This window comes from Tamandua tetradactyla, chromosome 1, assembly GCF_023851605.1.
Source record: "Tamandua tetradactyla isolate mTamTet1 chromosome 1, mTamTet1.pri, whole genome shotgun sequence".
Classification (NCBI taxonomy): Eukaryota; Metazoa; Chordata; class Mammalia; order Pilosa; family Myrmecophagidae; genus Tamandua; species Tamandua tetradactyla.
Genome location: NC_135327.1, coordinates 202,662,376 through 202,679,133, shown reverse-complemented (window position 1 = coordinate 202,679,133; position 16,758 = coordinate 202,662,376). Strand labels below are relative to the sequence as shown.

The following is a 16,758-nucleotide window of genomic DNA, read 5'->3' as shown; positions in this document are numbered from 1 at the left end:
TACAGATTCAAACATACAGTATTGAATAGGGATTATTCTGCCTTTACAAAAAGGGATTTAGATCAAAACATGGCTTTTCTAGGGGACATACATCCTTTCAAACCAGCACAGGGGCCTTGTCAAAAATCAGTTGACCGTAGTTTTGGTGGTCTATTTCTGCATTCTCAGTTTGATTTTATTGGTCAATACTTCTATCTTTGTGCCAGTTACACACTGTTTTGACTTCTGTAGCCTTATAATAAGTTTTAAATTCAGAAAGTGTTAATCCTCCCACTTCGTTCTTTTTTTTTTTAGGATGTCTTTATCTCTTCGGGTTTTCTTTCCCTTCCAGATGAATTTGGTAACTAGCTTTTCCAAGCTTCAAAGTAGGTTGTTGGAATTTTGATTGGTACTGCATTGACTCTGTAGATCAATTTTGGTATAATTGACATCTTAACTATATTTAGCCTTCCTATCCATGAGCAGGGAATATCTTTCCACCTATTCAGATCTCCTTTGATTTCTGTTGGCAATGTTATGTAGTTTCCTGTGTACAAATCCTTTAAGTCCCTGGTTACATTTATTCCTCAGTGCTTGATTCTTTTAGTTACTCTTTTGAGTGGAATTTTTGCCTTAAGTAATTCCTCAGTTAGGTCATTGCTTGTGTATAGAAGCGTAACTGATTTTTGCAATTAATTTTATATCCAGCCACCTTGCTGAATTTATTAGGTCAAGTAACTTTGTGGTAGATTTCTTAGAATTTTCCAAGTATGGTATCATGTCATCTGCAAATAATGAAAGTTGTACTTCTTCCTTTCTAACTTGGGTGCCTTTTATTTCTTTTTCCTGCCTGATGGCTCTAGCTAGAACTTCTAGTACAGTGTTGAATAATAGTGGTGGCAGTAGACATCCTTGTCTCATTCCCAATCTTAGGGGAAATGCTTTCAGTCTCTCTCCATTGAGTCCAATACTGACTATCAGTTTTTCATATATGCCCTTTATCATATTACCTTTGGCTCCTATCTTTTGAAGTGATTTAATCACAAAAGGATGTTGAATTTTGTTGACTGCTTTTTCAGCATCTATCAAGATGATCATGTGATTTTTCCCTTTCAATTTGTTAATGTGCTATATTAGATTAATTTATTTTCTTGTTTTGAACCATCTTTGCATTCCTGGTATAAACCCCACTTGGTTGTTGTGTATAATTCTTTTAATGTGTTGTTGGATTCAATTTGCTAGTATTTTGTTGAGAATTTTTGCATCTATTTTCATTAGGGAGATTGGCCTGTAGTTTTCCTTTCTTATAGCATCTTTACTTGGTTTTGTTATTAAAATGATATTAGCTTCATAAAATGAATTAGGTAGTGTTCTTTTTTCCTTAGTTTTTTGGAAAAGTTTTAGCAGGATTGGTGTTAATTTGTTTTTTGAATGTTGAATAAAATTCCCCTGTGAAGCCATCTGGCCCTGGGCTTCTCTATGTAGGAAGCTTTTTAATGACTGTTTAAATCTCTTTACTTTGTGGTGGTTTCTTGAGATCTTCTATTTCTTCCTGAGTTAGTGTAGTATGTTTGTGTGTTTCCAAGGATTTGCCCATTTCATTTAAGTCGTATAGTTTGTTGGCATATAATTGCTCATACTATCCTCTTATGATTTCTTTTATTTCTTCAGGGTCTGTGGAAGAGTACCCCTTCTCATTTCTGAATTTGTTCATTTGCATACTCTCTCTCTTTTTTCTTTGTCAGTCTTCTTACCAGCCCATCAATTTTAATGATTTTCTCAAAGAACCAGCTTTTGATTTTATTGATTCTTTCTGTTGTTCTTTTGTTCTCCCATTCATTTAGCTCTGCTTTAATCTTTGTTATTTCTCTTCTTCTGTTTGCTTTGGGGTTAGTTTGCTGTTCTTTCTCAAGTTCCTCCAGGTGAACAGTTAAGTCCTCGATTTTTGCTCTTTTGTGTTTTTTAATATAGGCATTTAGGTTAATACATTTCCCTCTCAGCAGAGTCTTTGCCATATCCCATAAGTTCTGATATGTTGTATGCTTGTTTTCATTCTTCTCTAGATAGGTACTGATTTCTCTAACAATTTCTTCTTTGATCCGCTGGTTGTAAGAGTGTGTTATTTAAAGGTCTTAGTCTTTTGTGGTTATTGAGATCTAGCTTCATTCCATTGTGATCACAGAAAGTGTTTTGAATAATTTCACTGTTTTTAAATTTATAAAGACCTGTTTTGTGCCCCAGCATATGATCTATCCTGGAGAATGTTCCATGAGCACTAGAGAAGAATGTATATCCTGGTGTTTCGGGATATAATGACCTATATATTCTGTTAGGTCTAATAAATTTATCAAGTTGTTTAACTTCTCTATTTCCTTGTTGATCTTATGTCTGATTGTTCTCTCTTTAGAGGAGAGCAGTGTGTTGAAGTCACCTGCTATTACTGTTGAAACGTCTATTGCTCCCTTCAGTTTTGCCAGTCTGTCTCATGTACTTTGGAGCTCCTTGATTGAGAGCATAAACATTTACGATTGTTACAGCTTCTTGGTGAATTGTCTCTTTTATTAATATATAATGTCCTTTTTTTTTTTTTTTTTTTTTTTTTAATTTTTTTTATTAATCAAAAAAAAAGAAAAGAAATTAACACAACATTTAGAAATCATTCCATTCTACACATGCACTCAGTAATTCTTAGTATCATCACATAGATGTATGATCATCATTTCTTAGTACATTTGCATCGATTTAGGAAAAGAACTAGCAAAACAGCAGAAAAAGATATAGAATGTTAATATAGAGAAGAGAATTAAAATAATAATACTAATAAAATATATATATATATAAAAAGGAAAAAGAAAAAAACAAAAACAAAAGATACAAACACACAAACAAACAAACAAAAAACCATATTTCAGGTGCAGCTTCATTCAGTGTTCCAACCTAGTTACATTACACTTAGGTATTATTGTGCTGTCCATTTTTGAGTTTTTGTATCTAGTCCTGTTGCACAGTCTGTATCCCTTCAGCTCCAATTACCCATTATCTTACCCTGTTTCTAACTCCTGCTGGTCTCTGTTACCAATGATATATTCCAAGCTGATTCTCGAATGTCGGTTCACATCAGTGGGACCATACAGTATTTGTCCTTTAGTTTTGGGCTAGACTCACTCAGCATAATGTTCTCTAGGTCCATCCATGTTATTACATGCTTCATAAGTTTAGTCTGTCTTAAAGCTGTATAATATTCCATTGTAGGTATACGCCACAGTTTGTCTAGCCACTCGTCTGTTGATGGACATTTTGGCTGTTTCCATCTCTTTGCAATTGTAGATAATGCTGCTATAAACACTGGTGTGCAAATGTCCGTCTGTGTCTTTGCCCTTAAGTCCTTTGAGTAGATACCTAGCAGTGGTATTGCTGGGTCGTAATCCATTCTGCCATTCTATGTCTTTTGATTGGGAAATTCAGTCCATTAACTTTTAGTGTTATTACTGTTTGGATAATATTTTCCTCTACCATTTTGGCTTTTGTATTATATATATCATACCTGATTTTCCTTCTTTCTACACTTTACTCCATACCTCTCTCTTCTGTCTTTTCGTTTCTGACTCTAGTGCTCCCTTTAGTATTTCTTGCAGAGCTGGTCTCTTGGTCACAAATTCTCTCAGTGACTTTTTGTCTATAAATGTTTTAATTTCTCCCTCATTTTTGAAGGACAATTTTGCTGGATATAGGAGTCTTGGTTGGCAGTTTTTCTCTTTTAGTGATTTAAATATATCATCCCACTGTCTTCTAGCTTCCATGGTTTCTGCTGAGAAATCTACACATAGTCTTATTGGGTTTCCCTTGTATGTGACAGATTGTTTTTCTCTTGCTGCTTTCAAGATCCTCTCTTTCTCTTTGACCTCTGACATTCTAACTAGTAAATGTCTTGGAGAACGCCTATTTGGGTCTATTCTCTTTGGGGTGCGCTGCACTTCTTGGATCTGTATATTTAGGTCTTTCATAAGAGTTGGGAAATTTTCAGTGATAATTTCTTCCATTAGTTTTTCTCCTCCTTTTCCCTTCTCTTCTCCTTCTGGGACACCCACAACACGTATATTTGTGCGCTTCATATTGTCATTCAGTTCCCTGATTCCCTGCTCAAGTTTTTCCATTCTTTTCCCTATAGTTTCTGTTTCTTTTTGGAATTCAGTTGTTCCATCCTCCAGTTCACTAATTGTAGCTTCTGTCTCTTTAGATCTACCATTGTAGGTATCCATTGTTTTTTCCATTTTTTCTTCTTTGTCCTTCACTCCCACAAGTTCTGTGATTTGTTTTTTCAGATTTTCTATTTCTTCTTTTTGTTCAGCCCATATCTTCTTCATGTCCTCCCTCAATTTATTGATTTGGTTTTTGAAGAGTTTTTCCATTTCTGTTCGTATATTCAGCATTAGTTGTCTCAGCTCCTGTATCTCATTTGAACTATTGGTTTGTTCCTTTGATTGGGCCATATCTTCAATTTTCCGAGCGTCATCCATTATTTTCTGCTGGTGTCTGGGCATTTGATCAGATTTCTCTGGGTGTGGGACCCAGCTGGTTGAAAGGTTTTTCTGTGGAATCTCTGGGCTCTGTTTTTCTGTTCCTGCCCAGTAGGTGGCGCTTGTGGCAGTCGTTTGTCTGCGTGGCAGTCGGCCCGGGAAACCGCGCGTGGAGGCGGGGGTCGCTGGCCGCAGCTTGGGGGAGTGCCGGTCCAAATTGCCCAGCTGGCCCGAGACGCCAAGCGTGACGGGAGGGCCCCACTATCCAATGTTCCCAGTCAGACCGGGGAGCCACGTGCGTGGAGGGGACCCCAGTCGCCAGCCACCCCAGCCGGGAAAACGTGCGCCCCTCGGGTATCTCACCGCAGTGGATTCTCCCTACCCGTTCAGCCGTTCCAGAATGGGGTACGCTGTCTTTTTGGTCTCTGTCGTGACTCCGGGAGCTGTTTCGTATTGTTTCTGTTTCTTTAGTTGCTTTTCGGGAGGAGGAACTAAGACCCGCACGTCTTACTAAGCCGCCATCTTCTCCGGAAGTCCCCTATAATGTCCTTTTTTGTCTCTTATGATGTCTTTACATTGAAAGTCTATTTTGTCCTATATTAGTATAGGTACTTCTGCTTTCTTTTGGTTACAACTTGCATGGAAAATCTTTTTCCATCCTTTCACTTTCAATCTATTTGTATCATTGTGTCTAAGATGATCTCTTATAAGCAGCATATAGCTGGATTATATTTTTAAATCCATTCTGCCCATCTGTATCTTTTTTTTTTTTTTGCATGGGCATGCACCAGGAATTGAACCTGGGTCTCCGGTGTGGCAGGTGAGAACTCTGCCTGCTGAGCCACCGTGGCCCACCTTGCCCATCTGTATCTTTTAATTTGTAAGTTTAGTCCATTACCATTCAAAATTATTATTGAAAAGGTGTTTCTTGAATCCACCATCTTATCTTTTGGATTTTATTTGTCAGAGCTATATATTCTTTTCCCTCTTTCTCTTTTTATCCTTTAAGTTACCCTTAGTGTTACTCTTCAATTCTGTGCCCTCCTCCAGACCTCCCTCTCTTTTTTTCTCAACTGGCAGAGCTCCCTTTATTATTTCTTGTAGGGTCGGTCTCTTGTTGGCAGATACTTTGATTTGTTTGTGTGTGAAGACTTTAATCTCTCCCTCAGTTTTGAAGGACAATTTGGCTGGGTACAGAATTCTTGACCGGAAGTCTTTCTCTTTCAGGATCTGAAATATATCATAACACTGCCATCTCACCTTCATTGTGCCTATTGAGTAGTCTGAACTCAGTCTTATGTGGTTACCCTGGTACATAGTAGATTGTTTTCTCTTGCTGCTTTCAGGATTTTCCTCTTCTCTTCAACATTTGACAAACTGATTACTATATGTCTTGGGGGAAGACCTATTTGGATTTATTCTATTTGGAGTTTGTTGAGCTTCTTTGACTTGTATATTTATGTCCTTAATAAGAGTTGGGAAAATTTCCCCCCTTATATCCTCAAGTAATCTTCCTAACTCTTTACTCTTCTCTTCTCCTTCTAGGACACTGGTGATTTCTTATATTTGTGCACTTTGTTTTGTCCAGTATTTCCCTGAGATCCAATTAGAATTTTTCCATCTTTTTTGTCTGTTGTACTGTCCTCTAGTTTGCTTACTCTTTCTTCTGCCTCTTCAAATCAGCTGTTGTATGTACTGTCCTCTAGTTTGCTTACTCTTTCTTCTGCCTCTTCAAATCAGCTGTTGTGTGTCTCTAGTATGTTTTTTCATTTGGTCTACAGCCTCTTTAATCTCTATGATATCTACTATCTTTCTATCTATTCTTTCAAATTCCTCATTATGCTCTTCAAGTGTCTTCTTGATCTCCTTTATATCATTAGCCACCCCATTTATTTTATTTAGTAGAGTTATATGAACATCTTTGATTAGTTATTCCAATATCTGTGTCTCCTCTGGTGTTTTAATTTGGTTGTGTGGGCTATACCTGCCTGCATCATGATGTGATTAATGATCTTTTGTTATCTTTCCAGCATGTAAATATCTTGATTGCTTTCCTTTGGAAGTTAATTTCCTTCAGTAGTCTAAAGCCTTGTATTTGTGGGATGGATGTGGAGCAGGATGCAGGGTGTGGGACAGGGTACAACAGTGCAGTGATACATTGTAGTGCAGGTATAGGCACAGGTTGGGGATGCTACATTGATACCTGTGTGCCTGGGTACACTGTGGCTGGGAGGATGTGGCCGTGCGGGTGCATGGGTCTAGGGGACTGGGCCCCAGTATGTGCTGGTCTAGGGCATGGGGCCCTTTGTGTGCATGCACAGAGCTCAAGACAGTGGGTCAGCATTGTGCCTGCATGGCCTGGGGGCGGATGTCACCCAACTGCGCAGGTCAGTGCTTGCCCAGAGCTGGGGAGCGTTACTGGGGGCCATGCGTATGCTCAGATCTGGGAGGCTCATAAACTGATGTACCTGTGTGCAGAGCTCAGGGGGGTTGGGTGGGGTTGCATGACTGTGTGGGCTGGTTGTGGGTGTGGGGCGGGTACGTGTGCATGGAGGCGCTGGTGGAGTTGGGGCGCTTGGAGTACCTGAGTATGGAGGGTAATGCCTTCAGCCTGTATGCACTGGTGACTGCCTACAGGAGATAGAGAGGGGGAGGTAGGGCTCTGGAGGGGCAGGGCAAAAGTGTACTTTTGCAGAAGAGGTGGGTTGGGCTAGGGCAGGTATGGTGTGCTTGGGGTGTGGGTGTGGGGTTGGTATGTGTGAATGGAGGTGTTGGTGGAGTTGGGGCACTTGGAGTGCAGGGAATGTTGGCGGGGGGGGGGGGTCGGGTGATGGGTTTCAGGTGTGTGGGGTGAGTCCCAAGTCGTGGGGCTGCACCAGTGAGGGTTACGCTTTCACGGAATGTGGCTTGGCTTACTTCCTAGGCCCCATCTCCCTGTCCAAGCACTCCTGAGCGCTCTGGGCTTCTGCGTTAGGCTGTTTGTACCAGCCGAAGAGTCTCTGGTTTTCTGCTTCTCAGTTACTCAGCTTTTGCAACCAGGCCCTCCTCTGTGTGGGGCAGAAGACTCTCCCAGATCACTTACAGCCTGGAATCGCTGTCTCAGTTGCTCTCCTTTTCTTTCCCTAGCTGTTGCTAGGAGCAGGGGTGAACTCAACCTATCCTATTCTGCCTTCTTCCCTCTTACTTATTTTTAAAGATATTTTGGCATCAATTTTCATAGATTTTGGGCACAGAAGCTTGATGATTTCTTCCTACACTATGAGGAAGAAGGAATTATGCTAATAACTTTGATGAGATGAAAAGTAAAATTAGTGAATTTAATGTTACCCTAATTCCAACTTTCTTCTAGACACTTGTAGAAATATAACAATAACATAAATTTTGATTAGCAAGTCATATTTTGCATTTATTTGTTTAGAACTTTTCTTGTTTTAATTTGATCCTTTTTTTTTTTTAACATGGGCAGGCACCAGGAATCAAACCCGGGTCCTTGGGCATGGCAGGCAAGCATTCTTACCTGCTGAGCCACTGTGGCCCGCCCTGATCCTTTTTTTTAAATGAGGAGTCTATTAAGTCATTAAATGAAATGTCTTTACCTATCTCTTAATTGAAGGAAATAAATCATCAGTGCTAAATTTCACAGAAAAGATGTTAGATGTTATAGGCATTCAGAAAAGAAGGAAATTAGTATTATTGGGTAAAATTTACTGAAAAGATGAGACCTAAATTGAACCCTAAAGAATGGCAAGATTTAACAAATGGGGTAGAGGGAGCCAGAGAAGCAGAGGGTTTCAGTGGCAGATATAGTTTGACTAAAGAATAATAGATAAGAATGAACTTGTCATGGAAAGATGACTATAATGAAATCATAGTTGTGTTGGGAAGTATCAAATAAGGTTGGATGATGAGAAAAATACTAGACTGAGGTATTTGGAATTGCTGCATTAAGGTAACTATGCACAGGTTTTCATTTCCATAGGGAGAAATTGGAAGGAACACAGGAGTCACAAGACCCAAACAGTTCTGAAAACCTGCAGGACAAACACCATTGGATTTCAAAGTCTGAATGTCATTTATCCTTCAGCTTTACAAAGTGGCAGTCCCACCCTTTCCAAGGGCCTATGCAGTGCCTGCCTCTTTCTAAATCAACCTCAGGGGACATTGAGGAGACCACCTTTTTCTTGGCTCCAACCTCTCTAGGCATTGGGACCACACCTGGGCTCTCTGTCATTTCCAGGGCACACGCTGAACCCCTCCATGTGGTGGCAGCCAGGCTCTCCCCAGTCCCCAAGGAGCAGGCTATACGTTTTCCAAAGTCTGAGGCGGCACAACTCTTCCACTGCAAGGAGGTGGGAGATTCATATTCTGCCTTCAGGGCAAACTCAACCTCTCCATGAATATGGGTGGGTCCACTCTCCTGGCTGAGGTTTCTTGGCTTCACATCTGAGCTTCCATGGTTCTCACTCTGCAAACTCCAATTTGTCCCTTTTTTATCCCTCTTTGTCCAGATTGGCAGTGATTCCGTTTATACCAACAGTCTCTTCAAACACTCCAGGACTTCTCCATCATTCTCTTCACAGTTCCTCCAAAATCTTCTCCTTTTCTATCAAAAAAACTGGTCCAAGATGACTGGTATTGGCAAACTTCAGCAGCACCCCACCTCTCTGGTACCAAATCTGTTCTAGTTTGGTAGCTGCTGGAATGCAACACACCTGAGATGGATTGTTATATTGCGCTTCTTGGACTGTGCTACCTTGAGCTCTCTCATATAAGCTTCCAGCCAATTAAATCAAACATTATTCATTGCAGCAGGCACCCCTCCTAACCGACTGCAGATGTAAACTGCAACAGATGAGGTTCACATGCCGTTGGCTCATGTCCACAGCAATAGAATCAGGCACCTTGACCTGGCCAAATTGACACTTGAACCTTAACTGCCACATACTTATTTGTTAAATCCGATCTTCTCAGTTACAGCTGCTCTCTCTCCTTTCATCCTTCTCCCAATCTTTGGGGATATTTGGGCACTAATCATTTTAACTTCTTCATGTTGAAGTGGGGTATTGACATTGCGGGGTAGGTGGATGAAACTCGTTGATACTCTTGGGGAGACTAGTAACTCTTTTCAGGGCTTCTTTGGCCTAGGAGTTTTAGGTTTCTGCAAGTTTTAGGTTTCTGGAAAATAAACTTAGTGAGTGAACCTTTTTTAGAGTCCCAGATAAGAGCCTTGAGTATTCTTTAGGGTATACAGGAATACTGTGGGTTGGGGCTTGTTATAGCATGGCAATTAGCAATATCTAGCTGAAATTTGCAAAAGAGTAACCTCCAGTAATATCCTATTTCAAATAGCCCCTCCACTCTGTTTGAAATCTCTTAGTCACTGATACCTTATTTTGTTACATTTCTTTTCCTACTTTTGTTCAGGTAGGCATTGTTGATACCATGGTACTAGGGCCAGGCTCATCCCCGGAAGTCATGTCCCATGTTGCCAGGGAGACATACATCCCCTGGATATCATGTGCCACATAGCAGGGAGGATAATGATTTTCCTTGCAGAGTGGGCTTAGAGAGAGAGAGAGCATATCTGAGCAACTAAAGAGGCTCTCTGGAAGTAACTCTTAGGCATAATTATAAGTAGGCTTACCTTCTCTGTTACAGAAATAAGTTTCATAAAAGCAATCCTCAAGATCAAGGGCTTGGCCTATTGACTTGGGAGTCCCTAATGTTTGAGAGAGTCCTAATTAGGTGAGTCCCTAATTTCACCAGAGATTTTCCAGGTGAGAAAGTTTAATAATTCCATATTTTTTCTCCAGTCCCTCAAGGGACTTTGCCAATAATTTTTGTTTTGCATGGGCAGACACTGTAAATCGAACCCAGGTCTCTGGCATGGCAGGTGAGAATACCAGTAATTTTTAATTATCTGCCCAACAACTCTGGAACATACTGGGGTATTAACATTAAATATATAGAATCACATGACTTTATTCCTAATTCTAGGCTCCATGTGTTTAGATTGTTTAACTGAACTGGCCAGACAGGTTAAGTTAGATTGTGTGTTCGAAAAATTTAAGTTTAGATAAAATAAACTTCTTTCCTTTGGTCTCATATAGTAGGTATAAGATATGAGATATCTGACCTACAGATAATATTTTCCTTTACCTTGTATTCTGATTTACCTTAGCCCCAACCAGATTGGCTTCTTATCTCTAATTGAAGCCTGATCCCTTTTTTAGCTTCTTTAACGGTTGCTATATGTAGGAATGCTGACTTTCCTTTTCCGAGCTGCAGAACTCCAACTCCTGAGTCTGAGGTATCACACAGATACCCAAAGTTCCAGGAAAATACTATGTTATACACATATAGTAGCATATCAGAATTTAGAAGTAACTCTTAAAGCTCAGGACTAAATGTGACTGCTTTTAGAGCTTACAATTTTCTCATAAGTATTTTCTAAAAAAAGACCATGCAATATTTGTCCTTTGTTTCTGGCTTATTTGCTTAACATAATGTCCTCAATGTTAATTCACCTTGTTGCATAGCTCATGATTTCTTTCCTTTCTGTAACCACACAATATTCCATCATATGTATACACCACAGTTTGCCCTTCTACTTCTCAGTCTAGTTGGTAGACTTTTGGAAATAGAAAGGAGATGGATATGGAGATAGTAAAATGTTCTTCAAGATTTGGTGATCGATTGGATGAGGGCAGCAACAGCATAACATATATTAATTATGATTACATTATTTTGTGGTACCTTTGGTTGTCAGGACATTTTAGGAATCCCAGAATTAGGAATGGAAATGGACCCCAATATGCCATTGACATTTAAGCAGTTGAACTCTCAGAAAATTAGAATAAAGGGAGAGCTTCAAAGATCTAAAGTTGGAACCCTTTGAGGACACAGTTTTGTTTATGAGGAGAAGGAGGAGCGAGAAGTGTTTTGCAGTATTCCCATAATTGGGTCATGATCTCTTTTAGCTGCTATGTTTATGTGGGAGGACAAAGGGGTAGCCAACAGACATGAAAGAAGGAAGGGTGGGTGTAGGCAAGTGAGCACCATCTCTGCCACTTGAAAAAGATATACAATTCCCAGTTCCTGCTCATGCAAGGGAAAAAAAAATATATATATGTATGTGTGTGTATATATATATATATACAAAACTCTATTTCCATCTGTAACTCAAACAATAATTAAAAGTTATTGAGGGAATAGTATCCAAGGTGGTAAAAATTAGGATGGTCCAAGGGAATCCTTGTTATTGTTCTTACTAATGACAGGCTCACATTGCAAAAAATTAGATGAGTTCTAGGATTCTGAATTTTACTTTCATAGTAAATTTTTTTGTTGTTGGCTATTTTGTCAACCAGAAATTTTAATTAACAATTTCCTAAGTGTTTTATAATAATAAACTTAAATAGTGATCCTAAGGTTCTACTTTCTTGAAAGAGCCTATTTGGAAAATTTTAATCTATATCGTTGTTTTGTTAATCAGAACTTTAAAAAAATAAAGAAATTAAAAAAAATTTCTGAACAGTTTAATCAGGACTTTTGGTTAGTCAAACCACTCCATTCTCTGACAGTATACTATACTACCTCATATAGTAAGATTTGTTAATTTTGAATGTTCTGAAATAAAACAGTGCTTTTTCAAAATTGTTTCCATATAAAAATTTTCTTTATATTTTATACCACTTAATAAATTAGTGAAATATTTTGTTGGATGATAAAAGAATATTAATTTCTTAAATATTTTTTCAGATGAACAAGAAGATGAAGATGCCATTGTCAACAGGATTTCGTATGTATTTTAAAGTTCAACTGTTCAGTTTCTTATTCTAAAGTCATAAATTCTCAAAGTTTTATTTTAACTTTAGGGCAGAAATATGGAAAAAATTCATCTAATGTATTATAATACCTTTGTCAATATGGATTCTTTTCTTAGAAGGCACATATAAGCAAATATATATGCATAATTGAGGAGTAGCTCCTGTTAAAATTTGCTTATTCAAGGAGGTGACAGATTTTATCTTCAGAGGATTTAACAAGGAAATGGGTTTAAGTTGGGTAAAATTGTTGGGCCATAAGAAAGAAACTCTTGGCTGTTTGAATGGTGTATTAAATAAGAGTGTGATGATCTTGAAGCAGGTAACAAATACTTATTTTCGTTAATTAAACATTTATGTACTGTGAACAGGGAAAAGGACCCATGTTGTCTTTTTGGTTATTTTTGACTCTCTTTCTGCTCATATATACCTATGATGTATGATAGAACTATTAATTTTTTTTTGTGGTATCAAAATAGATGGAAGACAGTGAATTCCTTTCTTTCAGCTTTTACTTGATTAAAATTTGAAATTACACATATAGGAGAGTATCTGTGTCCTAGGATTTTTTTAACTTCTTATTAATACTTAAATTTTTTTGACTGTAATAAAAAATTCATAAGAGGTTAGAAATATAATAAAGAACTTGTATTCTTCAACTGTTTGAAAAGTTGCTGATCTGGTGCTCCATCTCCTTAGAATACTTTGTGTAATTTCTTATTAACAAGTACATTATCTTACATGTCTACCATATAACCATCAAAATAAAGAAATTAACATTGATAAACATTGAGATATTAGTCTTCATTCCCTATTCAAGCTTATCAGTTGTCTCAATAAATTATTTTATAGCAACAGGATCCAATTAATTGTTATGTATTTAGATATGTTTCTTTAGTTTCCTTTACCCTAAAATATTTCTTCAGCTTATCCTTGACTTTCCTGATAATGGTACTTCTGGAAGATTATAGGCCAGCTATTTGATGTTTCTGCATGATTAGTATTAGATTATGTATCTTTTGCTGGGGAAAGGGGGAGAAGAAGTGAGAAAAGGGGAGGAGGGAAAGAAAGAGAAAGAGACTGCATATACCTGTTTACGCACACACACTCACACACAAACACACTTGTAAAATAAGTACTTTCATATATAGTGGAATGTCATTCTGCCATGAAAAGGAATGAAGTATTGATACATGCTTCAACATGGTTGAACCATGAAAACATTATGCTGTGTGAAAGAAGCCAGACACAAAAGATTACATATTATGTGATTTCATTCATATGACATTTCCAGAATAGGTAAATTCACAGAAACAGAAAGCAAATTAGTGGAGTTGCCAGGGTTTGGGGGGAGAGTGAAATGGGAACTGACTGCCTTATAGGTATGCTTTATTTTGTGGTAGTAAAAAATGTTTTGGAAATAGATAGAGGTGGTGATTTTATAACATTGTGAATGTACTAAATACCACTGAATTCAGTTTAAAATGGTTAATTTTCTATTTTGTGAATTTCACCTCAATAAAAAAATACTTTGAAATAATAAATGACTTGAATAGGCCTGATTTGATTCATAACAGAAAAATAAATACTTATGGATCCTGTTTTACTAGATTCTGTAATTCAGATTATTTAAAATGGCGTTGGGGAGTTGGATAAGAAAGAAGAACAGCTTGTAAGTTTATACTGAAAACTCATGTGATATGGTTTTAAAATTTACGTCCCAAATTTAATATTTTAAATTTAAAGGAATCAGGGTCTTGGCTTTATTCCTAAGCACCAGTAAAAGATCTTAAATGAATCATCATTTTTCTTTAAATTACTGCTCCTGTAAAAACAGAGTAATTCACTTCACTTACCTCAAAAAAAGCTAAAATGAATTACAAACTGAATAAACAATACACATTTATTTTAAGTAAAATTTTCTAGGTATGAAGTTCACGTGAGATATATGTCTATCTCCTCACTATTTGGTCTGTATACCACTTTGATGGTAAATCTACTTAAATGCATTTATAAATCAATAATTTATAAACAGACAAGAACAAATTATTTTGGCTTTTATCCTAAAAGATATATTTTATGACCATATGGTTGTATGCTGTTTTAGTGTGGTAATTTCTCAGGATAGGCTCTACTTCCTCTGTTTTACAGGGTGGCTAACTGGATTTTCTAAACAGGTAGTTTCAGCAGTATGTGATGTGGACAGATATCCTTTTCCTGAAGGTGGATTGGTGTGCAATTATAATAAAGTTAAAAAGGAAAGTATGGAGGGAATTTTCACCTAAAAGAAGGAGTCTGACCTATTCTGTCCTCCCTATACTTCCTGCTCCCCACTATTTTTCTCTTTATCTTTCACTTCTTTTTTTTACCTCTGTGATAGGATGAGTGAGAGCCAAAGAGTTAGGCAGATGTGAATTCAGATTCTGAACTTAAGATTTACTTCAGCCCAGAACAGATTGACAGACAAAGATTCATTTTCTCCATATGTAGAGATACTACTGTCTTAGTTTCCTGTGGCTGCCTATATAAAATACCACAGGTACATGGAAATTTATTGTTTCTCAGTTTGGGGGCTTGAATTCTGAAATCTAGCAAAGCTATGCTTTCTCTTAAACCTGTAGGGGAGAATCCGTTTCATACCTCTTTCCTGATTTCTGGGGGTAGCTTATCTGCAATCCATGGTGATCTTAGCTGTCACATGGCATCTCCCTTGTTCATGCCCCTGGTTTCTTCTTATATGGACAGCAGGCGTATTCTGTCAAGGCAGTTAACTCCCTTAAAACTTCATTTTTTTTAAATTAAATTAATTTAAAAAATGTTTTATATAGTAGTTTTAGGTTTACAGAAACATCATACAGAAAAATTCAGAATTCACAAATACCTTCCCCTCCACATGCAAGTTCCCCCCTTATTATGTTTTTTATTAGTATGATAGATACCTTGTTATAAAAATATTGGTGAGCCAATATTTTTTACTAGATTCTGTAATTCAGATTATTTAAAATGGCACTGGGGAGTTGGGTAAGAAAGAAGAACAGCTTGTAAGTTTATACTGAAAACTCATGTGCTATGGTTTTAAAATTTAGGTCCCAAATTTAATATTTTAAATTTAAAGGAATCAGGGTCTTGGCTTTATTCCTAAGCACCAGTAAAAGATCTTAAATGAATCATCATTTAAGATCTTTTAAGATGAGATTTAAAGATTTAAAGAATTTAAAAGATTTAAATTTAAGAATTTAAATTTAAGAATTTAAGATTTAAAGAATTTAAAAGATTAAAGATTTAAAGAATTAATCTTAATTCTTTAAGATTAAGAATCATCATCACCAAAAATATTGGTGAGCCAATATTTTTATATTTTTAACACTAGTCCATTGTTTACATTACAGTTCACTGTGTTGTACAGTCCTGTGGGTTTTTATTTATTTATTTATTTTTCCTGTGGATTTTAAACACATTTTTATTGGGATAACCTATCTACAACACAACATTTCTGATTTGAACCACTTTCAAGAGGTGATCATTGCATTCACAGTGGTGTGCTACTATCACCACCTTTATTCTTAAAACTTTTGCATCACCCCCCCCCCCCCGCCATGATCTTTCTTCATCTTTTTTTTAACATGGGCGGACACCGGGATTCGAACCCGGGTCCTCTGGCATGGCAAGGAAGCATTCTTGCCTGCTGAGCCACCGTGGCCCCATCTTTTTTTTTTTAAATTAGAAACGTTGTAAGTTTACAGAAAAATCGTACAGAAATCAGAATTGCCATTATCTACCCATCCCTACTCCCCCATTTTTGCCTAATATTAATACTTTGCATTAGTGTGGTAACTTTGTTACAGTTGGTGAAACAGTATTATAATAATTATATGATTTACTTGAATCCCTTGTTTTCATTAAGGATCACTGTATTGTATATAGTCCTATGTATTTCTTTTTTTTTTAATTGTGACAAATAACCAATAAACAAAAAAGCAGCAAATTTCAAAGCACAACGCAACAAGTAGTTATAGAACAGATTTCAAGAGTTTGGTATGAGTTGCAATTTCACAATTTTAGGTTTTTCCTTCTAGCTGTTCCAAGACAGTAGATACTAAAAGAAATATCAGTAGATTGATTCAGCCTTTATACTCGTTTGTTAAATCCTACCTTCTCTGTTATAACGCTACATTTTCCTTTGATCTTTCTCCCCTCTTTAGGGATATTTGGGCTATGCCCAGTCTAACATTTTTATGTTGGAAAGGGCTGTCATTAATATGGGATAGGGGGATGGAACTAGTTGATGTTCTGGAGAGGATGGCCTCTCTGGGTTTCAGGACACATCTGGAGGTTGTAGGTTTCTGGGAAGTAATCATAGTGCATTGAACCTTTGTAGAGTCTCAGATAATATGATTTCATTTTAATTTGCCTAATTCCATTTATAACAATCCTAT

General features: G+C 37.3%; 1 protein-coding gene across 8 annotated transcripts in view; it reads left to right on the top strand.

The window, feature by feature from the left end:
• Positions 1–16,758, top strand: part of LMBR1 (limb development membrane protein 1) — a 293,576-nt gene that overhangs the window by 84,920 nt on the left and 191,898 nt on the right. For 7 of the 8 annotated variants that reach the window (XM_077151251.1, XM_077151241.1, XM_077151276.1 and 4 more), the window contains one exon: positions 12,258–12,297. In XM_077151251.1, coding sequence (XP_077007366.1) covers positions 12,258–12,297 — 40 coding nt within the window. Of the gene's footprint in view, positions 1–12,257; positions 12,298–16,758 lie in introns of those variants that run through there. The other variant, XM_077151258.1, reaches the window with a different exon arrangement.